At 57.8% G+C, this 24,505-nt stretch overlaps 1 protein-coding gene across 1 annotated transcript in view; it reads right to left on the reverse strand.

Moving 5' to 3' along the window:
• DNAH1 (dynein axonemal heavy chain 1) overlaps positions 1–24,505 on the reverse strand; it is an 84,017-nt gene that overhangs the window by 21,703 nt on the left and 37,809 nt on the right. The window contains exons 14-45 of the mRNA XM_082348268.1: positions 23,995–24,114; positions 23,532–23,614; positions 22,336–22,477; positions 21,688–21,843; positions 21,084–21,282; positions 20,751–21,004; positions 19,953–20,165; positions 18,255–18,419; positions 17,653–17,774; positions 17,389–17,494; positions 16,626–16,805; positions 15,813–15,953; positions 15,032–15,195; positions 14,689–14,802; positions 13,750–13,938; positions 13,351–13,456; positions 12,524–12,637; positions 11,919–12,068; positions 10,334–10,420; positions 10,058–10,244; positions 7,745–7,836; positions 7,212–7,366; positions 5,576–5,753; positions 4,583–4,777; positions 4,375–4,494; positions 3,995–4,153; positions 3,731–3,835; positions 2,489–2,629; positions 2,184–2,344; positions 1,623–1,780; positions 1,091–1,264; positions 260–298 (exon numbers count right to left, since the gene is read on the reverse strand). Coding sequence (XP_082204394.1) covers positions 260–298; positions 1,091–1,264; positions 1,623–1,780; positions 2,184–2,344; positions 2,489–2,629; positions 3,731–3,835; positions 3,995–4,153; positions 4,375–4,494; positions 4,583–4,777; positions 5,576–5,753; positions 7,212–7,366; positions 7,745–7,836; positions 10,058–10,244; positions 10,334–10,420; positions 11,919–12,068; positions 12,524–12,637; positions 13,351–13,456; positions 13,750–13,938; positions 14,689–14,802; positions 15,032–15,195; positions 15,813–15,953; positions 16,626–16,805; positions 17,389–17,494; positions 17,653–17,774; positions 18,255–18,419; positions 19,953–20,165; positions 20,751–21,004; positions 21,084–21,282; positions 21,688–21,843; positions 22,336–22,477; positions 23,532–23,614; positions 23,995–24,114 — 4,669 coding nt within the window. The remainder of the gene's footprint in view (positions 1–259; positions 299–1,090; positions 1,265–1,622; positions 1,781–2,183; positions 2,345–2,488; positions 2,630–3,730; positions 3,836–3,994; positions 4,154–4,374; positions 4,495–4,582; positions 4,778–5,575; positions 5,754–7,211; positions 7,367–7,744; positions 7,837–10,057; positions 10,245–10,333; positions 10,421–11,918; positions 12,069–12,523; positions 12,638–13,350; positions 13,457–13,749; positions 13,939–14,688; positions 14,803–15,031; positions 15,196–15,812; positions 15,954–16,625; positions 16,806–17,388; positions 17,495–17,652; positions 17,775–18,254; positions 18,420–19,952; positions 20,166–20,750; positions 21,005–21,083; positions 21,283–21,687; positions 21,844–22,335; positions 22,478–23,531; positions 23,615–23,994; positions 24,115–24,505) is intronic.

Raw genomic sequence — 24,505 nt, forward strand, 5'->3', positions numbered from 1 at the left:
CTTGCTTCTACTATGGGTCGGACACTCACCCAGGCACTGAAAGACTGACCGGCCATGTAACGGTGAATGAGCCTATGCAGGCCGTCGGTGCTGGGCAACCTAGCAGTGGCCCGAGGTCCCCTCAGGAGCCTGAGGATGGTTCACTGTGGCCCCTGGGACCCGGCCTCAGCGACATCCAACTGGAGTCCAGGGCTCCCCCTGGAACCAGTGCCCCTGCCCCATCCAGGCCTTCCCAGGCCCTGCCCAGGCCTGCACTTACGCACGGGCTCCCGGTAACTCTTTTCTCCGAGGAGTCCATCTAGAGGGTTGAGGGAGAGACACGGGGCTCAGAGTTAGGTGGGTCCCTTGCTGCCCACCTTGACCGGCTGTGCTCAGCTGGGCAGCCCCTGAGCAGCCACTGACCATCACCCCCCTCCTCAGAGCCACATGGCCCCCACCTCCAAGCTGGGCATGGGGGCAAGTTCTGGCCTATAGCCCCGGGGGGCAGGGCAGGCCAGGCTAGAGGAGGGAAGGCCTGACTCCCATTACCCACCACCTGGCACAGTGCCAAGTGGAGTTCAAAGGTCAGTGTGTGTTATGTAAGAAGTGGACTGGTTGGGGGAAACTGCATCCTGGGACAGACTTTTCTTCAAGCTCCATGGAAGATCAGGACCATTTTGTCCATTCTATCTTGGTGGCACTTCCTGATTTACAAAAGTAACATCCTTTCACTAGCCTTTCTACCATATATGCGTGTACTTATATGGATGAAAATACATGTATACATATGTATAAATCATATATTCCGCAGTTACCACATGCCGGGCTTCTTGCTAGATGCTCTACATGCAGTGTCTTATTTAACCTTCACAACTCGGGGTGTTGGGCACTAATATTATCACCCATTTCAGATGAAGAAACTGAGGCTCAGAGAGGTTCATGAATTGGCCAAAGGTAACATAGCTGAGTAAGGGGTGAAGCCAGGGCTGATGTCAGTGGTTCAGCCACTCGGCCCTTCCCAGTGCTGCCCAGCTGTCCTTGGTGTGGCTTACCTGGCCGGGGCTTCTGCCCTAGCCCATGGCCTCCTACCCAACTCCTGCCCAATACTCACCCATCCAACTGCCCAGGATGGTGGAGAAGATGCGCTTCTTGCTGACCTCATCCATCTCAGCAAAGGACAGGTAGTTGAAGTGGCGGGTCAGCCGTGGAGTGATGGTATTCCTGCCTCCACCGGGGGGGCCCATGGCACAGACAAAGTTGATGTCCACCAGGCTCTTGAAGGCTCCTGGAGTGGGGGCAGGAAGTCAGAAGGCCCTGCCCAGGGCTACATTAAGACTTTTGTAGGCCCTGGGCACTTTTGCCTTCTTGGGCCTCCTCCTCCATTAAAAATATATATATATTAAAAATTATAATTCACCACAGTATTGGTACATAGACAAATATATTAATATTATGCATTTTAAATGTTCTTTGACCTAGAAGTTCATTTTCCCCTTGATTTTAAAAGACATTAAAACACTTCCGTGGACTCTCTGTGAGTCCTGTGGGCCCAGGCCCTGTGCCTACTGCGCCTAACGGGTGAGGCCCTGGCCCTGCCCAGCACACCCAGCCCCGCCCCGCTGGCCCGGGCGGCCGGCACGCACCGATGATCTTGCGGTCATACCAGCCACCGTGGTCCATCCACTGGCGCAACAGCTCGATGGGCGGCTGGGCGCCATATGTCTCCAAGGCCGGCATATTCAGGTCATCGATGAAGAAGATGAAGTTGCGCCCCAGGGGCGGCCCGAACACGCCCTTCCGCCTGTGGGAAGGGGCTGTGTGAGCCCAGCACCCACGGGTACCAGGTCCTCAGGGAATCCAGGGTGGCAGGATGGCAGCTCCACCTCTGGGAAACCCTCACTAACTTCAGGCTACCCCGAATTGCTGGGCCTCTTGAGCAACTCCTTGTCCCATTCTGAGAGTCCTGGGACATCACACCTGGCTGCTCTGAGTCTTGCCTCTAGGCAGATGGATAACAAGTTCCGCCCGAGTGCCCAGCCCAGGGAGAGCACCCACAGAAGGGCTCGGCGGGAATTCCTGATGGAAGAAGGCTCCAGAGCAGTTTGCAAGGGAGCCCAAGGGCCACCCGGGAGGGGAGGGGGGACAGCAGCTGGCCGAGCCAGGCTGGGGGACGTCGGGACCCAGGAAGGAACCAGTGTGCCTGCCTCTTGTCCAGCTTGCTGTCGATGAGGTCCTGGGTTTGGTTGGCTGAGGTGCGGGCAGAGAAGGTGAGGAAGTGGCTGATGTATTCCAGCGGCAGGTTCTTGAGAAGCTTGTTGGAGATGGTGAGGGTCTTCCCTGTGCCCGTCGGCCCGATGCACAGCACCTAGGAGAGCGGGGGGCACAGGGTCAGAGCGCTCTCACAGGGCCCAGCATGCAGCACGAGCTGCCGCCCTGTCAGTGTGGGAGCCAGCCACTCCTGACCTAGGCCTTGGGGTGGGGTGAAGCAGGGCATGGCAGGGGCACTCACGGGCTTGTGGTTGGTGAGTAGCATGTCTAGCAGGTAGGACATCTGGATGGTGTCCATGGTTGGCACGATGATGTTGCAGTAGTTGGTATCTGGCATCATGGTGAACGAAGCTGAGGAGTCCATCCACTTCACCCAGGCAACCTGGAACCACAGGTGGCACAGGGTGGGCCTGGAGCCTCTCCCCGTCTCACCCTTGGCCAAGTGCACCAGGAGGGCAAGGAGCGGCACTGCTGGGACTCAGCAAGAGGGTCCAGGTGAGGGGCTGCTTCTGACAGAAACAGGAAGCCCTGTGCCCACTCTCCGCACGGGGTGGGGGACTCCCAGAACAAACCTCCAGGAATGGGGGGCTCTCTGCACACAGCTGCCCAAGTGAAGGCTTCCCTGCATCCAGCTACCTCAGTGGGGCCAGTCTCTGGGCCTCTGCATGAGGGAAGTACTCTGGGAACTGGACAACCCAGAATGCAAAGGTCTTTGCTGTTTAGTTTAGGCTACCCAAGCATGTGAGGGCCAGAACCATGGGGCTGGCATCACCTAGATGCTGAGAGGTCACCTGGCCCGCTCTCCCCCACCATCCCCACCTGCACGCATCCCTTCACCCACAGCCCTGACTCAACTTGCAGACCTCCCTTGATGGGGGTGTTCACTGTGGTCAAACCCAAATGTCCCACTGGGAACGGTACTGATGGTTAGACTCAAACGTGCCCCGTGAGACCCCCAGCAGGACCCTATGCAGTAATCATCTCTATAGGTGCCTCTCTGGCCCCTCCTCCTTCTGGGCTGGAGTCCTGATCCCATGAGTGTAGGCTAATGGGACCCTCGCTGGCTAAGAGGAGAAATGGGGCTCCCCCACCCTTGAAGAGCCCAGCCCCTGGGCAAATGGGGCTTTTAAGTAGAACTGAGCTGATTAATCCCTGGGCTCAGCATCAACACAGGGGAGGCAGTGTGTATGGTTGGGAAGGGAGGCACTCTGACAACTCCCAGTCCCAGGTTCAAGTCCAGCTCTGCCACCGACTAGCTGGGCGCGACAGTTCTGAGCCTCAATTTCCTTGTTTGGGAAATGGGCACAATAATAACCACCCTGTGGGTCTGTGAGGATTCAGGAGATGATGCAAATAACCCCAGCCTGAGACCTGTGACCATCAATGCAGCCTCTTCTCTGCAGTCACTATTCATCGAGGAGGACAGCCACCACCCAGTGGGGCCCTCCCTGTGCCGGCCCTCCCTGGGCAGGTCTGCAGTCACCTGCTTGCCCTCATCATCGTCCTCATTGTCAGTGGTGCTGCTGATGCCGCCGTCCTCCAGCCTGTAATCAAACACCAGCCCCTCCTCCGGAAAGAGCAAGGTCAGCTGCGAAGGACCAGGGGGAAAACCAGGAGGTGAGACCCGGTGGCTTGTGTGGCTACTTGTTTCTGAGGGCCTGGGCCTGGGGGACGGCCCCAAAACACCCAGCATTCAGCGTACGCATCCCAGACCTTGGACCCCAGCCCAGGAGCTGCCGCCTCTCACGTTTTCTGTCTTCATCTTGATCCTGAGCCAGTGGCTGAAGCTGATGCGACTGGCGCTGTCCCCTGTGGCACCCACACTCCAGATCAGCGAGAAGATGAACCAGGGCTCGATCAGCTCTGGGATGCGACTCAGCTTTTCGGGAGGTATTTTCTTGAGGCCCTGGGGACAGAGGCGGGGACAGAACTAAGTGGCCTGAGGAAGCCAGGGGGTGGGGGGGCAACCCTTGGCCTCTGCCGTAGTTTTGCGTCTGCAGCAGACTGGACGGGGTGTCCCATGACCCATGTGAGCCAATCTGATTCTCTCTTCCAGGAAGCTGGACTTGGGATTCAGGGCCCTCAGGTGAGGAGAGAAGGCCCCCAGCCCACTGCTCAGAGCTGCACCTCTTTAGGCAGGAAGGGCTTGAAGAAGCAGTCCAGCAGCTTGAGGAGACTCATGGTCAGGTTGCTGTTGGTTGAGGTGATCACCTCCTTCACTGAGGACCGGACGAAAGTGATGGACCCCTGCAGGGGATGGACACCCAGCTCTTGTGGCTGGTGGCCATAGCACCTGGCTGCCCCACCTGGGCTGCCACACCGTGGCCTCACTCACCTCCAGGAAGCTGACAAAGAGGGCCTTGAACTGCTCCTCAAAGGGCTTGAGTAAGGCAGGGAGATGCCTCAGCCAGCACTCGACAAAGGGCATGAGCCCCAGGATGCTGGGCTCCAGGTACACCATACCACAGCGGGATACTGTGGCTGGGGAGGCCACTGCCAGGTCCTGCACCTCAAACATCATGGTCATCGCCTGGTGCCAAGATGAACTGCGTGAGTGGGCCAGCCGCCAGCCTCCACGGCAGGGGAAAGGGCTGCAGGGCCATGGGGAGGGGTTGCCCATCCTGCAACTGTGGGCAGGCCACAGGGCAGGCGCTGGGCCAGGAACAGGGCTGGGGTGGGGGCAAATGCAGGAACCCTTTGGCCCTCAGCTAATAATACAGCCCTCTCCAGAGGCCAAGAAGGAGTCTAAGTCAGGAGATTCCTGGGAGCCCTCTGGCCAGCCTCAGGTCAGGGCATTTTGGGGTCCCTAGAGCCCTGGGGAAATCCGATGGGAGCTGTGTGCTCTGCTCCAGAGCCCCGCACCTGTGTACATGGACACAGGGTCACACTGACCTCCAGGTGTTCTCAGAAGGACTCAAGAGACTGGCTGCTCTTAGGCTCAGGCAATACCCCTCCTTCTCTAAGAACTGCCCCCACACTTCCCACCAGGCAGCTGTTCCCATGTTCTCCAGACTCCAGGCACGTTGCCAGTATGCCTAACCCAGACTGGGCCGATATGACTGCAAATGGGCCTGGGAGGCACAAGACAGCATCAACCAGGAGCTGGGGTAGTTGTCCTGGCCCTGGGCTCGGAGCATCACAGAAAGTGGGTCTGTCGAAAGGGCAGCACCGAGCAGCTGTGTAGGACGTGCCTGCGGTACAGGAGCCTGGGGATAGGGAGGGCGCTGTGGCCCCAAGAGGGAAGGGTGGAGGGGGATGAGGCTTGGCTAGCGTGGTGTGGCCTCCTGGGCTGCGGAGGAGAGCAGAGTGAGCAGACAGGCGGACACACCTCTGTGAGCTTGATGATCTCCCCGGAGCTGAGGCACAGCTTCTTGTTGTCGTCCAGCACCGTGTTCATGTTCTCAATCCAGACGGCGTCCACCGGCCCATCGAACATGTACCACTTCTTGTTGGTGTCGGAGGCGATGGCCCCCACCCGGATGAGGGAGGAGAAAATTCCATCTGTCCTGCAGCCACCAGGGAGGAGAGGGCTGTAGGTGCAGGGGAGGCAGGGCGGCAAGCACAGCCGGCTCCCAGGGAAACCTGGATCCAGGCTGGCCCTGCTCTGCTTTTGTTTTTTTCTTAAATATCTTCATTCATTTAACAATTACAGTAGGGAAAATGGGACTTTTTGGCATAATAAATGTAATGAAAATGTGTGCTTATATTCTCTCCCTGCTGAGTCCTCACTAAAGTTCTATTAAAGGAGGATGAAGAGTAATATCCCCAAAAGAAAAGGAAGATGAGGGGACTTTCCCGGTGGCACAGTGGTTGAGAATCCGCCTGCCAATGCAGGGGACATGGGTTCGAGCCCTGGTCTGGGAAAATCCCACATGCCTCGGAGCAACTAAGCCCGTGCCCCACAGCTACTGAGCCTGTGCATTAGAGCCCACGAGCCACAACTACTGAGCCTGCGTGCCACAACTACTGAAGCCCACACGCCTAGAGCCCATGCTCCACAACAAGAGAAGCCACCACAATGAGAAGCCCGCACACCGCAACGAAGACCCAACACAGCCAAAAATAAATAAATTTACAAAAAACAAACAACAACAAAAAAAACTACAGTGTCCTGGAATTTAAAAAAAAAAAAGAAAGAAAAGGAAGATGGGGGAGGAGGCAACACAGAAACAGAGGTCCACACAGTCCCGGAAGACGGACAGAGGTGGAGAAGGGGTAAATGACCTCACAGAGAAAGCAGGGTCATGAGATGTATCTAGTCCCTGCCAGAGAACCCAAGAAGCCTCAGACTTCAGAGGCACCAAATGCCAGGGAAGGGGGTGGGTAGGAGGGCATTTTTCTGGTCTGATCCCCAGGCCCCCACCTACCCACACAAGAGCCTGGAGTAGGCGTGGGTGAGACCCTTCACCAGAAATGGGGGAAGCTAGACAGGCCCACATTCAGAAAGATGGGTGACTGCCCCTCTCCAGTGCGCATCCCCCACTGGGTTCCAGGACACTGGGACCAAGAAGACACCCCAGCAGGAGACTGGAGACTTCTCTGGAGAGACAGAATAGCCCTGGAGAAAACCCTCAGGTGCTGACATCTCCCAGTTTGGTGCACTTCCCCTAAAATGCACGTCTCAGCCCAGGAGCAGAGGCCCCGAGAAAGACCACCAGCCTCTCGTGGGTACTAACAAAAGTCAACATGTACTGAGAGCTCAGCATGTGCTACACTGTCCCAGCCATCTTCCATGATAATGGTGTCATTTTTATCCCCACTTTGCAGATGAGGGACAAAGGTCCAGGGGGTGAGGTGGGTCACTCAGTGAGGAAGTGCAGTGGTGGGTAGTGTCCCAGGCATTTGGGCTCCAAAGCTGGAGCTCCCGACCTTCCACTTGGCTCAGGGAGGGTCGCGGCCCACGGCCCATAGCCTGCAAAGGTCTGGGAGCAGGATGGTCACTGGAGGGGTCCCGGGCCACTCACCACTCATGGGTGAGCAGGTCAAACTCCCCGTACAGCTGGCCCATTGTGATGGACTTGGGGTTGAGCACATAGTAGTTGACGGCCTCGTACACACCGCCGCTGATGGATGGCTGCCCTTTCAGCGATGTCATGGCAGCTGCCAGGACTCTGTAACACTGGGGAGAAGGGCCAGCTGAGAGTGAGCCTCCAAGCTCCCTGGAGAGCAGGGCTGGAGTGGGCTGTGGGTCACGGCGGGCAGGAGGGTATTCTAAAGGCCAAGGAGGCACGAGTGGGGGCCAAGACCCCTGTTGAGGCTGATCTGCCCTCAGGCCCACTGTCTGGGCACTGGGCTGCCCAGCTAGGCTCCACTTATATTAGTCTTTTTTTTTTTTAATTTTTATTTTATACTGGAGTATAGAGAACAAACTTATGGTTGCCAGGGGGAAAGGGTGGGGGGAGGGATAGATTGGGAGTTTGGAACTGACATGTACACACTGCTGTATTTAAAATAGATAACCAACAAGGACCTACTGTATAGCACAGGGAACACTTACGTTACTCTTGCCAGAGCCTGTGGGCCCAACGAGCATGAGGCCGTGCCGTACCACCGTGGTCTCATACAGCTGGATACACTTGGTCAGGAATCCTGGAAGGACATGGCAGGGAACCCAGGGATCAGAGTGGGGGCTTAGATCCTGGTTCTGCCACTAGCTTGCTGTGTGACCTGTGATGGGTTACCTCACTCCCTGCACCTCAGTTTCCTCATCTGTAAAATGGGGATGGCAGTAGTACCTACCTCATAGGTAGAGGCAGGTGAAGCCCTGAGCACAGAGCCTGGCACAGAGCAGGAATTCTCTGCTAATGGCCAGCCATTATTTCCACTGTGACTATTATTCCCTAACATCCACTGGTTGGGTGTCCAGCTGGCACAGGCTTGCTCAGCGAGGAACTGTCACAGGCCTCGAAATCAACTTCAGCTCCAAAGCAACCACCCAGCCTACTGAGAGCACAGCCCCAGGGAAGTGCTGGCCAACACGAGGCAAAATCCCAGGGACATGATCCAGGGTCAGGGGCTTCCCTAGTGGCACAGCGATTAAGAATCCGCCTGCCAAAGCAGGGGACACGGGTTCGAGCCCTGGCACCACAACTACTGAGCCTGTGCTCTAGAGCCCGTGAGCCACAACTACTGAGCCTGCGTGCCACAACTACTGAAGCCTGCGTGCCTAGAGCCCGTGCCCCGCAACAAGAGAAGCCACAGCAATGAGAAGCCCACGCACCCCAAAGAAGAGTAGCCCCCACTCACCACAACTAGAGAAAGCCCGCGTGCAGCAACAAAGACCCAATGCAGCCAAAAATAAATAATAAATAAATTTTAAAAAGATCCGGTGTCAGTCAGGGTCTCTGACTGACCAAGACCAGAGCTGTAGGGGCAGGTGCCTGCTGCAGTGGCAGGCCAGACCCACACAGGTAGGGAATGAGCACATCACTTTAGCCCAAGAAGAGGGGTCCAGGAGAGCTATGCAGGTTTGGGAGCCCCTGCCAAAGGGACAAGGTCCAGTTATTTGGTGCTGGCAAAGCTGCCCCAAGGCCGTGAGGGAGAGAAGAGTTTGAGGCTTCATTCAACTCGCCTGCTGGGGCCTCAGCAGGCCAGGGGGGGTGCTTAGGGCCGCATTTGTAATGAAGAACGGTGAAGGGCAGGGGTGTGGATAGGCTCACCATCTTCCCCCAACCCAGACATCAAACCCCATTCCCACCCCAAGCAGGTGAGGATGGGGCAGAGGAGAGCCTCTGTCAAGGAGTAACAAGGCCAAGGGTGTGGTCCAAGCTGTGACTGCTCCTCCACGGGGAGGAAGGGCAGCACCTGCTTCCCCACTGTGAAATAACAGGCAATCTCTGTATCGTCTCTGTTCCTGGTTCCTGATGCAGAGCTCCTCAAACCCTTGTAAATAGGGGTGCTTGGAGAACCTTCAAGTTCCAATACTTAGTCTCTGGTTCCTGACACAGAGCTCCTAACTGTGTAATTTCCCAAGTGTTAGGAACATCTTATGTTCTAATGAGGCAACTCTTGGTGGTGAACTCCTGGGAGGGGACTGGTCACCAGAAGAAGCTTGGAACTTTCAGGCCCACCCTCATTCTCCGGAGACGGGAGAGGGTCTGAAAGTGGAGTTAATAAGTGATCATGCCTGCATGATTAATCCTCAGAAAAAGATCCCAGAAATAAGGGTTTGGAGAGCTTCTGGATTGGTGAGCACATCCACGGGCTGGGAAGGTGACTCACCGCAACTCCACAGGGACAGACCTCGCCCTATGTATCTCTTCATCCCGCTGTTCATCTGTATCCTTTTTATCACATCCTTTATTATATAATAAATCAGCAAGCGTTCGTGTTTCCCTGAGTTCTTTGAGCTGTTCTAGCAAATGATCAAGCCAGAGGAGGGGGTCATGGGAACATCAGATTTGTAGCCAAATAGGACAGAGGCTGTGGGTAACCTGGGGACCCAGTACTTGCGACTAGTATCTGAAGTGGGGGCAGTCTTGTGGGACTGAGCCCGTAACCTGTGGGGTCTGTGCTAACTCTGATTAATGTCAGGATTGAATTGAATTGTAGAACACAGCTGTGTTCGAGAACTGATGAGCGTGGGGTAAAACCCCATACATCTGGTGTCAGAAGTGTTGAATGTGAGAGTGAAGGAGAGTTTTTCCCTAGACTCCCACCACCTGAAGTGTCCCAGCGGAGATAGGGGCAGAGAGCCCCAGCCTGCCACATGCCTGGCCAGGCAGGAGGGACCCTGAGGCTGGACTGCAACCTGGGGTGGCCGGACCCAGCCCTGCTCTGGCAACACAGGACGGCAGGGCCAGGGGCTCACCATCCACATCCTTGAGGTTGTTCTTCTCACAGGCCTTGCGTATGGCCTCGTCCAGGATGCCGTAGTCAGTCACCTCCTCCTTGATGGTGGGGAACAGGTCAGACACGATCCCAGAGAAGAGCTTGAGGTCCTCCTGCAGGAACTTGGGCACATTCACGTCTCGGATGGCCCGGAGGCAAATCAGCTCCTGCAGCAGAGGCCCAGGTCAGACACCCCTCTAGCTGTCCAGAGCCTCCCTAGAGCCCTACTCCCCAGGCACCTCTGGATGCAGCTCACCTCATCCATGCTGGGATTTTCTCGCTTAAGGTTCCCGGCAGCTGAGATCACAGTCTTCACAGCTCTCATCCCGAAGTCATAGTGATCCTGTCACCACCATACAGGAGGAGGGGTGGCTGAGCATTGTCCCTCTCGGGTCTTCTGTCTGGAACACTGTCTCCCACCTGACACCTGGCCGTGCCTCATCGCCTAGCTCGTAGCTGAAGTGTCACTTCCCCTGCAGGCCATCTGCACCCACCTGCATGCCCCAGCCTGGGCCAGGTGCCCCACTTTGGGCTCCTGTGGTGCCCTCTACTTCACTGCCCCAGTGGCCCGCTCCCCTTACCAGGTTACCTATCCTGCACCCCTGCTTGCCTCTTGGCCCCTGAGGGTGAGGAGTCAGCCTTGGTCATGGCTCAATCCCTGTGGTCCCAGCACAGCGCCAAGGGCAGGAGGCACTCAAGTTTTGTTCAAAAAGGGAATGAAGGAGTTTCCCATCTGTGCCACAAGCAGACTTGCCTCGATGGCCTTTGAGCTTCCTTCTAACATTCATCATATCTCTCCAGACCCACCCTTTCGGCCGTACTACCTTGGCTTTCCCCGCTTTTGCCTCTGGTTCTGTTTCTCTCCATTATATAGCAGGTGTGTTGGAAATAGTTAAACTTATCATTTTGCCTCATGGTGCCAGACCATGAAGCTACATCTGGACCTGACCCACAGACTAGCACATTTCCCAGAAATCTTGGACTTGGAGCTGGATGAAGAGACTGGGCTTGGCTTTGGGTCATCAGCACTTGGGAAGGGTTGACTGCATTTCCAGAACCAAGTGGGGATAGCTGCTCTATTGAGGGGGTACATTTTTGAAAGTGGATGGTTAGAAAGAAGGGTGTGTGGAGGCGCTGGCACCTATGGTGCACTCTGTGGACAGCTGCTGGTTTTCCCAGTAACAGAATGCTCCTCTCTCTAGCCCATGGGTTTCGGTGGGCCCCACCTGGTCAAAGGCAGTATGGTCTCCCAAGCCACAGTGATGGGTGTTCATGCATGAGCAGGTCACCTAAAGAGAGCCCATTAGGGTGACACCAGGGACTTTTTTGGAACCATTACGAAACTAAGCTGGTAGCATGTAAGCCCAGAGCTAGGGCTCATCTCTGCCACTGCCAAGGGGGAGCCTGCCTGAGACTGGAGCCAAACAGGAAAGCTCATCCGCCAGTGCTGGTGCCTATACCAACAGCATGTGCCCCTAGAACCTGGGCTCAGCTCACTGAGGGGAAGGCCCTGGTGTTGGGAGGTTCGGGTGGAGGGGGTGCTGGTTGTCCCGCTCTGGTCCCACGAGACCTAGGTGCACTTGCTCTCCAGCCTTGGATTGTGTGGCTCTTGGTCTCTTCCTGGCTGACCCTCGCTTGCACCTGAACTAGCCCAGGTGGGCATCTGTTCCTGGCTCCTGCTCCAGCTCCCCTGTGCACCACATGAGCCTGGCCAGGCTCCTGCCTACTTAGGACCTCAGTGTCCTCAGCTGAGAAGTGCGGATGTAATTCCTATCTCCTAGGGTTGCTAGGGGAAGGCAGCAGCTCTCAGACCCTGGAACCTGGTTAGGGCAGTACCTCACCTGGGAACTGAGCTGCTCGGAGGACAGCTTGAAGGTGGTCGTGATCTTCTTGGCCAGCACATTGGCCTCGTTGAAGCCAAAGGAGTAGAGGGAGATCTCAGCGATCATGGCGTAATCCGGAACCATCATGGCCACAGGCCGGAATAGTGCCTGGGGCGCATGGTATACGTGTGAATGGAGAGGCCACCTCCCCTCCCAGAGCACCACCTGCTCTCTGGACTGTCTGGTCCTCTGAAGGAAGCTCCACTGCCCTCCTCCCCCACCGATGCTTGGATCCTCCCTCCACTGCGCCTGCCATAGCTGAGGCTTATACCCCGCTATGAGTGGATCCCTCTGCCCATTAGAAACCGGTCCTTTGTGTTGACTTGAACGTGCCCCTTACCTTCTCCCAAGCCCTGAGGACAAGCCTGGGCCCTCCTCTCCATGGCTGGGGGTGGGCTTCAGGGCCCCTGGGCAAGAGGGCTGCCATGGGGAAGCACAGGCCCTGATGTCCAGCAGCTGTGTGTACTTGCATAAGTGCTTTAGCATCTCTGAGCCCAGGCCACAGCTCTGATGCTTCCCAATGCCCTGAGCAGCCTCCTGGACAAACCTAGGCCCGAACTCACCTTCAGGTTATCGGGCAGCTCCGTGCGACCAGCGTATCCTGGGTTCATGGTGATAAACACAGCACAGGATGGCACAAGTGGGATCTCGACGCCTTCAAACATGAAGCGGTCCACCTACAGGGGTAGGGAGGGGTTGGCTCACCTGCCCCATCCTCTGGATGTTCCCCCTCATCCCCTGTTGATGCCCCTATCCTGGTTATAACTGGTCAGCCTGGACTGGACCCCTGACCATGGGTTGGCTCCTCTCTCAGGATCTGGCCTAAGACCTCTGGTCCCAGTGGCTACCCGTGGCCTCCCAGGTCCCAGCTCCCGGAGGTCTTCACATATCTTCTTCCACTCCCATTTCCCAACACTGATTCTCCTTAGACCTGGGCAAGCTCAGCCCTTACTTGGACCCAGGGCCTTACTGGGGTCGGGACACCTGCCAGCCTCCCAGCTCTTATCCCCAGGAGAAGACCTCTGACCACCCTGAACAAAACTAGAAGAAGGACAAATGGCTGGCACTTTCCATAAGGGTCAGGATGTGGGGAGGGACCGCTTCATCTACTGCAGCTTGGCCTAGGAGCTGTACCCAGAGTGGGGTAAGGATATGGGGCTCCCCGACTGGCTTCAGAAGTCCCCCAGAGACAGCTCTGCCCGGGTTGGGGGGACTGCCCAGTCCCCTGTGAGATGAGAGAGGCTGGGCTTAGGGCAGGCCTGAGCACCTGGCTTCTCACCCCACCAGTGTTGGGGGGCTGCAAGGCGGCATGGGCGGGACGGGTATAGTTGAAGGGAAAACGTGGTCAGTTGCGGGAGGCGTGGACGGGGGTGGCCCCCGGGAGGCTCACCCGCTGTTGCTGCGCCTTCTGGATGGTGGTGATCTGCTGCGCCACCACAGACAGCACCTCGATATCGATGCGATTGAACTCATCGAAGCAGGCCCAGGCCCCAGCACTGAGGGGAGAATGTTGAGGGGAGATATGAGTTCAGAGCCCCCTGGCACCTCCAAGGGCCCCCGCTGACTCTGCTGGGGAGGAAGCCCTCAGTGGTGCTCTCCGTCAGCTCAGCCACAATCCCACTGCTCACCACCCCGTCCCCGTGGCCGCCAGTGGCCGCCAGGGGCCGAGCCTTTGACATCTGTTATCCCATCCCCTCCCCTCCACCATCCCGTGAGGCTCCTCTCGGCAATGTCCCGGGAGAGCTCAGCCTTCTTGCCCTGTCTGTGCCACCTGCACACCCAGCCTTACCTGGCCAGGCCCTTGAAGAACTTGCCCATGGCCATGACGTCGAGCTGGTCGGAGCAGTTGAACACAACGGTCTGGATGGCCAAGGCCTTGCCCAGGTCTTTTGTGGTCTCAGTTTTCCCTGTGCCAGCTGGGCCAGCTGGGGCACCCCCAAACTTGAGGTGCAGGGCCCCAGTCAGGGTCAGGTAGCACCTGCGGAAGTGAGAGGAGATGGGTGTGGGCCGTGCACCTTCCTCAGGAGTCCCACAGACACGAGGAGAGAGAGCCCCCATCCCCCACCGTCTTGGGCCCTGTGGAGGGGCAGCTCCTGCTCCTCCCCATTCTCAGGGCCCCAGGCGGGCCCAGCCCTGGCTGCCAGGGTCAGGATTGGAGCCCTTGGCCACCTGACCAGTGCTCCCCCACCCCATGGCCCTGCAGCGCTTGGCTCAGGGACCTGCCAGGATGGCTGACCTGTGGCCACTCTTCCCTTCCTTTCCTCAAAACCCAATTTGAAAATCCAGCTGCTACTAAATACAGGCAGCCAGAGGAAATGACTGATTGCTTTAGAAGTGTTCACTTTGTAAAGGGACTTGCCCGTTGTTTCTCTCAAGATCAATGCCTCTCTTGTGTTGAAAGGAGGATCTGACTGATAAAATCAATAAAGCCCACACCCATTAGATGCTTACTGAGCACCACACAGGTGCTAAGAGCTTTACACATCAGCTCACGAAACTCTCATAACCACCCTGAGGAAGCTGCAGAGGAAACTGAGGCATAGGGGGCGTTGAGCCACCTGCCCAAGGTCGCCCAGCCCATGACGGGCAGAGCCGGTTTTAAACCCGAAAGCTGAGCTCCTAACCTTTGATGGACTGACTGCGCCTTGTGGGCCCTGGACTCCTGGGCCAGTCAGAACTGGAGGGAGGGGCCCAGTGTGGGAGGGTACGTGGGGAGGGGGGCACTCACCTGTCTGTGAGGGGCGTGATCACCAGCCTCCCACTGTTGCCTAGGTACTCGTAGCCATAGATGAACTTGGCATTCACAGCCCGGATGTACAGGTTGTTATTCATCCAGTAGTACCTGGCTTTGCAGGGAGATAGGTTCCCAGGCCATGTGGACCACGGGCCATTGGGCAGGGTATGTGGTAGGGGAGAGGCGTTTCTTTTGAGGAGTGAGGGCATCTAGGCGCCCAACTTGCCCCAGGGCCCCGAGGGCAGGGACCACCCTATTGTAGTTGACTCTCCACATCCCCTGACCCCTCCTGCTGCTGCTCTGGCCCTGGACGTGGCCACACTGCCTGCCTCCTCACCTCAGCTGTGAGATCCACTCGAAGTCATTCACACTGACCACGTTCTCCTGGATCAGCTTGTTCACCACATCCTTGGCATGGACCTCGATGACGATTAGCGCTGACAGCACGGCTCGCTGCATGGGGGACAGCTTCCCCCGCACCAATGCCACCAGGTCATTGAGCTGCAGGAGCCGGGGGACACCATCAGGAATGGGCAGGGCCACGCTGCGGGCAGGCTTCCCCTCCCTTGTTCAGAGGGTGGGCTTCTGCCAGGAACAACCCCTCTATTCTGGGGGCTTCTAATGGTCTGGGATGGGTGGGGTGCAGTGACCAGGCAGGGTGAGGGCAGGCAGGGCACTGGTCACATGGGAAGTCTGGCAGGGAAGTGATAAAAACAGAGGCACATGCATGGCATCTGCCTCCCTGCAGCGTATGGTGTCAAGGGCCAGGTGAGGTGGTGGGGCCTGGCGAGGAGCTCGAGGAAGGAGTGTGGTGAGGAGCCGGTGCACAGAGTGAGCGCAGGCTGTGGGGTAGCCCAGGAGGGCTCCAGGAGGAGGCTCCCACTGTGACCTTTGGGAGAGGGGCATCTGCCTGTCCTCAGAGCTCCCCTCAGAGCCCCCATCTCTCTCACTTGTGGCTGGTCATGAGACACTCATTTCAAGGGTGTCTGACTTTCTACTCTGGCTCCAACCACAGGCCTCTTCCAGGATCAGCACACAACAAAGCTCCTGGAGGGGCTGGGCTCTCCCAGGGTGTGGGGTGTTTGTGGAGAACAGATGGTGACCCCCTTGAGTCCCACCTGCCGGGCGAGCTGGGGGAACAGCTGGGTACTGAGGTTGCTGGCCTCCAGAGCCTCTTCCACCTCCATGGTCCAGTAGGTCTGGCACCCGGCGATGGTCACCTGGCCAGGCCAGTTCAGAACCCACTGAGTCCTGAGCATCTGGGACGATAACACAGACGGGACTGACCCAGGAAGCTGCCAGCCCTGACCCTGCACACTGTTTTTCCCTTAAATGTCATCTGTGCTTCTGGTCTCAGGTTGTTAATTCCACCTCGAAAGCAGAGAAGCCATTAAGCTCTGGGCCTCTCGGGGCTGGGCAGAGTCATTACTTCCTCTGCAGAGGAGACCTGGAAGCAGAGGGGTGGGAGCCCAGGACGGGGGAACACACAGTCCTGGGTTCAAATCCTGACTGCCACCTATGAATCACATGCCCTTTGGGCAGGAAACACCTCTTGGCTACTTTGTAGGATAAGGCTTAACCCCCAGGCTAGCTGCTGATTGTGGGGCTGAGAGAGGTAATGGGGGTGAAGTCCCATCCCAGGGCCTGGCACACAGTGAGTGCATGAAACATAACAACAGCAACTGATTATCACTAGGAGCCAGTCTCACTTTTCAGAGGGTGTTTTCAGATTCCTCCCTGAGTGGGCCCCAAGAACCCTTTGCCCCCACAGACACTCTGGCTGACTGAGAGCAGCAGCAGCCAAGGCTGTAGTCTGAGGATGAGGTAGACAGGTAGCCCAGCCCCCGTGATAGAGGAGAGGCACTGAGAAAGGAGCAAACGGAAGAACGAGTAGGTTGGGAGGCTGCGCTGGGAGGGGAGGCACGGCTCACTGTGGGGTAGGCCTTGATGGCTCTCTCGATGATGTCCCGCACACTGGCCTTCATGCTGTGTTCCACCTCCCGCAGCCAGTCCTCCACGTTGCTGGACGGGTAGATGGAGAAGGACAACTGCACCTCCTCACCCTCTGCCGAGTACATATGTGTGATCTCCAGGTCCTCCTGGAACAGCAGCTGAGGGCAGGGGGCAGTCAAGAGTGGGGTTACCCTCAGTGTGCCCAGAAGCCCTGGCCACCAGAGTCCCAGTGCTGACCCCGCCTGTGCCCTCCACCTTCAGAAGGTGGCATTCACGTTTGGAAGAGAGCTCCACCTTGGCTGGGCCTTCCCTGACTGCTTGTGGGCAAGATGGGACTGCCTTGTCCCCAGCTGTGGCCCAGCCCACTTGGGGAAGGAGGCTAAGCCTGCCCTGCGTGTCCCCCTCCTGTGCAGGCCTGTGTGGCCTCCCTCGTAGATGAAGACGAGGGCAAGGAGAGTCAGGAGCCTCTGGCCTCATGGGTTTCTCAGCCTAGCCAGAACCTCAGTGTATGGCAGGGGCCAGGGATCCCCTGGGTGAGCTGGGAGCAAGGGTCCCCCAACCCTGAGCCAAGGGCTCTGCAGCTGACCTTCCTCCCACAGGCCCCAGGTATGTCTCTGAGAGCCAGGAATCTCACTTGCCACCTCATTTCCTGCTAAAGAGACTTGAGGTGAGAGAAGAGGTGTGCTCCCTGGGAAGGTGCCCCAGTGCTCCTGGCCCTGAGCCCTTGGCCCAGTTACCCACCTGGGCGATGTTCTCAAAGCACTTGCGCAGGTGGGGCTGCACAGCTGTGGGGTCCTTCGTCTGGGACAAGATCTCGAGTAGCTCATCGTCAGACAGGAAGTAGAATCTGCCAGGGGAACAGGGGTGAGGGAGTGGGTCAGGCAGCCCCTGGGTCCCAGCTGCCCCAGTACCACTGACATCCCTGCACCCCAGCCTGGAGGGGCACTGGGGCCCCAGGCTCATGGGCAGGCACTGACAGAGTGGGCATGGGCCGGTGGTGCTCACCTGGGGAAGGCGCTCCTCTTGGTCTCCAAGTACTTGCTGAGGCCCTTCTGCACCATGTCCAGCAGCTTGTTGCAGTCCCGCAGGCTGTCCAGCAGCCTCTGGTCAGAGCACACATTGATCACCTGGATGGCCCGTGTCAGAGAGAAACTGGAAGTAAGAGCGGTCTGACTGGGAAGCAGCAAGGTGGGCTCAGAGAGGACCCATGCCTGCCACGTAGAGACCCTCAGTGGGGCCCGGGAGTAGATGGGGGAAGGAAAATCGTCCCGAGCCAGGGGCTGCCTCCATCACCCCTGTCAGCCCCACAGAAAAGAAGTCTATTATCGAAAAAAATAGGGTTAACCAAAGCCAAGTAATCTGATTTGCTGTAGGACTTGTCAGGGTCTTTAAAAATATTAATGTGGACTGCAAATCTCCAAGAGGAAAACCATCAACTGTTGTGTTTCTGAGGAATGTCCCTCAAGACTGGGGAGCCCACCCAGGGGGACACAGGCCAAGACCAAAGCCTTGGACTTGTCCTCCAGTCTTTCTTGTTCAGTGACAGACAAGACCAGGAGGCTCCCCGGTGGTCCCAGCTGCCCCCTCCCATCCCCGTGTGAGCTCGCCTCCCGGTTCTCGTAGGCATTCTTCATGATCTTCCTCCAGATCCGCTCCATGGTCTGGTAGCGCTTGCTCTCTACTGGCAACTGCCGGTTGATGTCCTCAGAGCTGAAGATGGGCTCCAGGTAGAGCCAAGCCCGCTGACAGTTCAGCCACTCCTCTAGCACCTCCTGGACAGGGCATGGACTGTCAGGGCCTGGGGTCCAAGTTGGGTCCTGTCCCCCATGACCTAGACATTCTATCCCACTAGAGTTCTAGGCAGAGCACTGGGCACCAGAGCCAGTGTCCACGGGGCAATTTCTAGATGGCGCTGTCAGCCACGGTACTCCAGGGAACAAAGAGGCTGCATGGATGTCTGCCCTCCAAAGAAACCGCAAATCCCCCACAGGATGCCCAATCCTCCAACAGAGCCAGGGGAGCCACTCTTCCTATGAGAGAACCACACCCCAACCAGCAAACCCTAAAGTAACAAGGAAAGAGCCCAGTGCATGGAAGACCAAACCAGTCTCCTCTCCTGGGAGGACTTTGGGTCTATGACCCCTGGATTCTTTGAGGTGTACTGGGACTTGAGCTTGAGATCCCCTAAAATGCTCTGTGAAACATCAGTCCAAGAGTGAGACCTCTTCAAGCCACTTTCCCCTCTGCCTCCAGATTCCCCTTTCCAAATTTATCTCTTGCCATTTCCTATCAGTGCAAACCCATTCATTCATTCGTTCATTCTCTTCTTCATGAGACGTGTGCTGTGGCCAGCCTGTGTCAGGCCCAGGTCAGGTCCATGTGGGCTCCAGAGGAAACAGAGGAGGGTGTGGTCCCTGCCCTTGAGGAGCCCACCGTCCTCTAAACGGCCAGTTCTGAATCACCAAGGGCCCAGTGTGTGTGATGGGTTCTGTAAGAGGTACCGACCAAGGGCCTCGATGGGACTACCTTGCAGGCAGGTGTGGGGGAATCAGTGAGGGCTGCTCGATGCTGAGCCCTGGAGGAGATGGAACTCCAGGTAGAGAAGACAGTGTGAGCAAAGGATGGAGACCCAGGGACAATGCTGATGAGCTCAGGCCTCTCTGGGTGACCCGAGGAACATACAGGCAAGCCCTCCTCGCTCAGCTTCTGGCCTTCACTGGAAGTTTCTGAACAGCTCCCACAGAGGGGCTGTCAATCATACCAGTAGGCCTGGCCCTGGCACTGACCTCAGGGCTCTGCAGATAGTGCCGGCCACTGGCCTTGAGAGCCCCAAAGAGCAGCAGTCCCTAGTGCCCTGGCTCTCTTACCGTGAGCCAGCTCCAGTGAGAAGCTGTGAGTGAGCAGCTCAGGGCCGAGTAGAAGGGGACTCTGAGGAGCCTCAGGGCCTTGTGGTGTCCAGCCCAGAAAGTCCTGAGACTGGAGGTCCTAGCTGTCCCAAGCCTAGGCAGCACTTTGGGGGTCTGCTGGCAGCTCTCACGCCCCTCCTCAGCTGCAGCTTTGGACCAAACACTGGCCCCACCCACACGTTCTGAATTGCCTCCTCCAGCAGCCGAACCTGAGATGGAGAGCCCCATTCTAGTCCTCCTCCTCTTTGTGAGGGGCCTGTCAGAGAGCCAGGAGCTGTGCAAACCTCAGCAAGGCACTCCACCGCTTCCAAACCCACCCAGACACCATAAAGAGCAGCCTTGGGACAGGGTGCTGCGAGGGTGGGGGGATGGGGGGAGGGGAGGACAGGAAGGGCCCACCTGGGTCAGCTTCAGCTTGTTCTCCCAGGAGTTGATGCGTTGCTCGAAGGGCTTCTTGTAGGGCGAGAAGGTCATGCTCTGGGTCATGACGATGTGGTCATCAAGCAGTTGAGAGGCCTCATCTGGGCTCTTGAGGATGTGGGTCTCTGTCTCCTTGTAGGGCATCACGTTGAACAGGATGGTGGACCACTCCTTCTCCATCTTGTCCAGTGCCTGGAGTAGGGACGAGTCAAGGCTGGTCCCGGGGAAAGAGCTGGCCCACACTGAGCAGCACTGGGCAGGGAAGGGCAGGTTCTACCCGGCCATGATCTTCCCTCAGGCCCCCTCAGCAAACTCTCAGCTTGTCTGGTCAACAAATCCCCCATGGACCCTCATCGGAATCCAAGGCTGACTCGCTCTCACATGTGGTGTATGTATACAACATGCATGTACAAGCATGTTGGGAGGCAGCTAAGGCACTGGTTAGGAGCTCTGGTCCCAGTTCCAGCCCTTATTGGCTATGCCACCTTGGCCAATTGCTGAACCTCTCTGAGCCTTAATTTGCTCATCTGTTAAATGAGGTAATGCCATCAGCACCTTCCTGAGAGAGGAATAACTTAAGAGGAACAACTGAGTAATAATAGGGATGGTAGACACCATGCCAAGCACTTCATATGCATTATTAACGCACTTAATAGGATGCACCTCAACCTCTGGGCCTGGTGAATGACCCCAAGGATGGGGCCCAGTACTGTCACCTTCCCACACCATTGGGCAGCATGTGGGTGGGGCAGGGTGGGCCTGCTGGTGGCGGCCCACCTGCTCGATGGCATACTCCTTGCCAGCCACCTCGGCCACCTTGCTGATGCTCTCAGTGTGGTCCTGCAGGTTCATCTCAAGGCAGCGGGTGAAGGTCAGGTTGGCCTTGGGCCTGACATTAATGTTGATCTCATTGGACAGCATGTCCCAGTGCCGGGTCCTCATGCCAGGGTTGCACAGTCCTTGGATCAGCGGGATGTACGGCTTGAACTCCTCAATGCGGGCCTGGATGTCTAAGGCCACATCCTGGCAGGCTGCCGGGCAGGGCAGGCAGGGGTGAGAGGCAGCTGGCACAGGCAGGAAAGGAGGGGACGGGCTGGCTGGGCTGCCTACCTGGGATGTCCTTGAACTGCTTCACGCATTTGTGCATGGTCTTGAACGACTCGATGACGTTCTTCTCCAGCTGCTCTGCGTCGATGGCTGACAGGGGGTCGTTCATCCAGCTCTCCGACCAGCGCAGCCAGTCGGAGGCTGTGGTCCAGAGGTCCAGGTAGGGCTGGAACTCCTTCACCATCCTGGAGAGCTTGTCATACTGCAGGGGCAGAAAAGCTGGGGCTGTGTCGGGGTGCTCCCCAGTCTCTCTCCACGCTGCTCCTTCTGGGGCCCCTCCTTGCTCCTGGCTGCTGTCCCTGATCCTGTCCCCACGGACTCAGGCCTGGCCTCCCTTCTTCCTTCCCCCCATGGGCTCTGGGCTCTGAGTGGCTGAGCAAGGCCTGCACTGAGCCTCCAGCCTCCTGCTTGGGTCCAGGCAGCCTCCTCGCCCTGGGGGCCGGGAGACGAGGGTAAGCTCTTCTCTGCAGCCTGCTCAGTCCTGCCCCCCCCCAAATGCCAGGGCCCTGCCACCTGGCAGCTGGCTCCAGACGTGGCCGCAAATGCCACGGGCTCCTCCTCGAGCCCTTCTCAGGGCTGGGGGGCAGTGTGCCCAGAGGAGGCCTACGTTGGTGATGGGCAAGCCAAAGATGCGCTCGCGGTTGTTGTAGAGCATCGCCAGCTGCTGGCAGTCCTTCAGCTGCTTCTTGACCCGCCGCACCTCGTTGGCAATCTCATGCGCTCGCACAATCTCCACGTGGGTGGAGAAGCCAGCTACCACCAGCTGCAGGCCAAGGAGCAAGGGATCAGAGGCCTCTGTGAGCCCACCTATGCCCACGCATCCCCGCGCACACCCAGGGAAATTGAGGTCCCCAGAGCATCAACATCTCCCAGTTCTGAGGGGACTTTCTCCTGCAGTGAGCGGTTCCTGGCCCATCACAGGCAGCTGACCACCCCAAGGTAACACAGCAAGGTCAGATGGAGACCGAGTGCCCATGAGGACACAACAGAGGGGTTGGGGCTCTTTGCTACTCCAAAATTTCCTGGAACTTGCTGCCCAGGCACCTCTCTGACCTTTCAGTTCACTCTTTTAGCCACTTGTTCACTCACCCAGCAAACATTGACACAGCACCTCCTGACTGCAAGGGGCAAGGCCTGGCCCTGGAGAGGTGTGTGTGTGTGTGTGTGTGTGTGTGTGTGTGTGTGTGTGTGTGTGTGTGTGTGTGTGTGTGTGCGCGCGCGCGCGTGCGTGCGTGTGTTCTCAACCCAGCCCCACCTGCAGCCCTTCCAGCTTCTCCTGGAAGTTGTTCTGATCCATGATCTGGATTTTGCGGAACTTCTCCTCATCTTCCATGTGTTGCTGCCGTACCATCTCTATCTGCCCGAGGATCTTAGCAGGCCAGTTGCTGGCAGCCCATCTGGATGGGGCAGGGGTGGGTTATGGGGGGGAATGTCACACTGAAATCATGGGGTGTGCAGGCCAGGGTGAAGGGGAGAATGGGGGATCCAGGCGGCAGCTGGAGCAGCCGAGGCTGGGCAACCGGGAGGTAGAAGTGAGCCTGGAGGCAGCCACTGCCACCACTGAAGTGTGGGGCTGCCTGGCAGGGAAAGCAGTCCCCGCTCTGGGATCGTGGGCAGCTTCCAGGGAGATGCACACCCAATGTGCCCAGTGCAGTGACAGGACAAGAAGGGAATGGTGTCCAAAATGAGAGAAGCGATCCTGAGTTCCCCAGGTCTGTAAGGGGCCTCAGCTCAGATGAGGCAAAGTGACAGCCTCTAGCCTGCATTTCCTTGGTGACCAGACAGGGCCACCAGACCAGCTTCCTTCATATCAACTCCCTCTGCCTGGCTGACCTGGTGGCCCTGTGGGCTTCAGAGATTCTGCTTGCAGTTGGCCTTGGGCTGCAGATCCTGGGGGAGGCCACCCTGAGCACCAGGATGTCCCATAAAGCAGGTGACTTAGGGTTCCTGGGTAGGGTTCCCAGGAGACAGTGCCAGTCTCTCCCAGACCCTGGCAACCTGGAGCCAGCCCTAGGCCATACGACAGGCTGGGCAAGGGGTCTCTTGGCCTCAGTAAGGCAGTCCCAATCTGAGGCTATTTCCTATGAGGCTCTCGAGCTGGGTGGGGACAAGTGCTCCTCCCCAGGGACTGCCCACCAGGCTGGGCTTTGCCTTCTCGCCATGCTCCCAAGGACCCCCAAGGGCCTCAACCACAAACAAGGGGATCCCCAGGCCCAGTGAACATGTGTGTGTCAGGCCAATGACGGGATAGAGAATGGAGACAGGGTGGGGGGCAGCAGGGTCCCTAGACCAAGAGGGCCAAATGATTTCCTTCTGCCCCACTGGCCGCGTGGCCCTGGCCCGTGTGGAGCCGTGTGACCGCACAGCCTGCAGCCGCCATGGCTCAGCACCTCCTCCCCCACCTTCTGCTATCCACCACCCGCCTGGAGTGGGGACCGACCTCACACTCACTTGTCATTGAAGTCATCTGTGCTGAGGTTGTAAAAGAACTCGTCCATGACTTGGTAGTCGTCCATGACCTTCACAATCCGATCCTGCGTGTATAGGCATTGATGAGAACTATGTGTACCTGGGAGGTGGGAGGGTAACTGGGACCAGGCTCCCCAGAGTGGTTGGGTGTTAGGGAGAGGCTGCCCTCTTCCAGAGAGGGGAGGCCTGGGGTGGTGGAGGAGGTGCAGGCATTGGGCTCAGGGCTCCAAGGGCCTGGGCCACCACACCTCCAAACTCCAGCCCTCCACTCATGCCCTCCTGACCTCCCAAACAGCATAGCTCTGAATCTGCACCGTGCACCCAGCCTCATAACCCTCCAAGCCCACCTGTCCTCTGTGTGTCTACCTCACTCCCAGCCTCCCGGCTCCTGCTCTCCCAGCCCCTGCCTGTCCCCAGCCCCTAGCCCCCCGTGTACCCGCCTCACCTCCAGCCCCACCAGCTTCTCGGGGATGCCCTTCATCCACTCACGAAGCTCAGCCAGCTCCTCAATGCTGTTGGGCTTCTCGTAGATCTTGCGACTGATGCTGCGGAACTCTTCACAGATCTGGCAGGAGGGGGAGGGCGCTGGGGAGGCCGTGTGCCTCTTCCTTGCCTGCCCAGGGGCCTGCTCCTCCTTCTTGGTCCCAGTATCTCCCAACAGGGAACTGCCCCCACCCCACCACATCCTTCCAAAAAGAGGTGCTCCCTTCCAGCGCACTGGGGAGCTGACGGTTACCCAGTGCGTTTCCCCATCCCCAGCCGCCTGCACCTGCACACCCTCAGCTCTGCGAAATGATCCATCTCAGGGTGTTCTTTGTGAGGGGTTTCCAGCTCTTTACAAGTCCAGGGGAAAAGATAGCAGCCCCCACTTCCTGGGACCTCCCATATGACCCCAGGCAGGGTCAAGGCAGGGTGACTTCCAGACCCTTCCATTGGCCTGGATGTCTGCAGACACC

The sequence above is a fragment of the Balaenoptera borealis genome, assembly GCF_965194805.1.
Source record: "Balaenoptera borealis genome assembly, chromosome: 12".
NCBI classification, from domain to species: domain Eukaryota; kingdom Metazoa; phylum Chordata; class Mammalia; order Artiodactyla; family Balaenopteridae; genus Balaenoptera; species Balaenoptera borealis.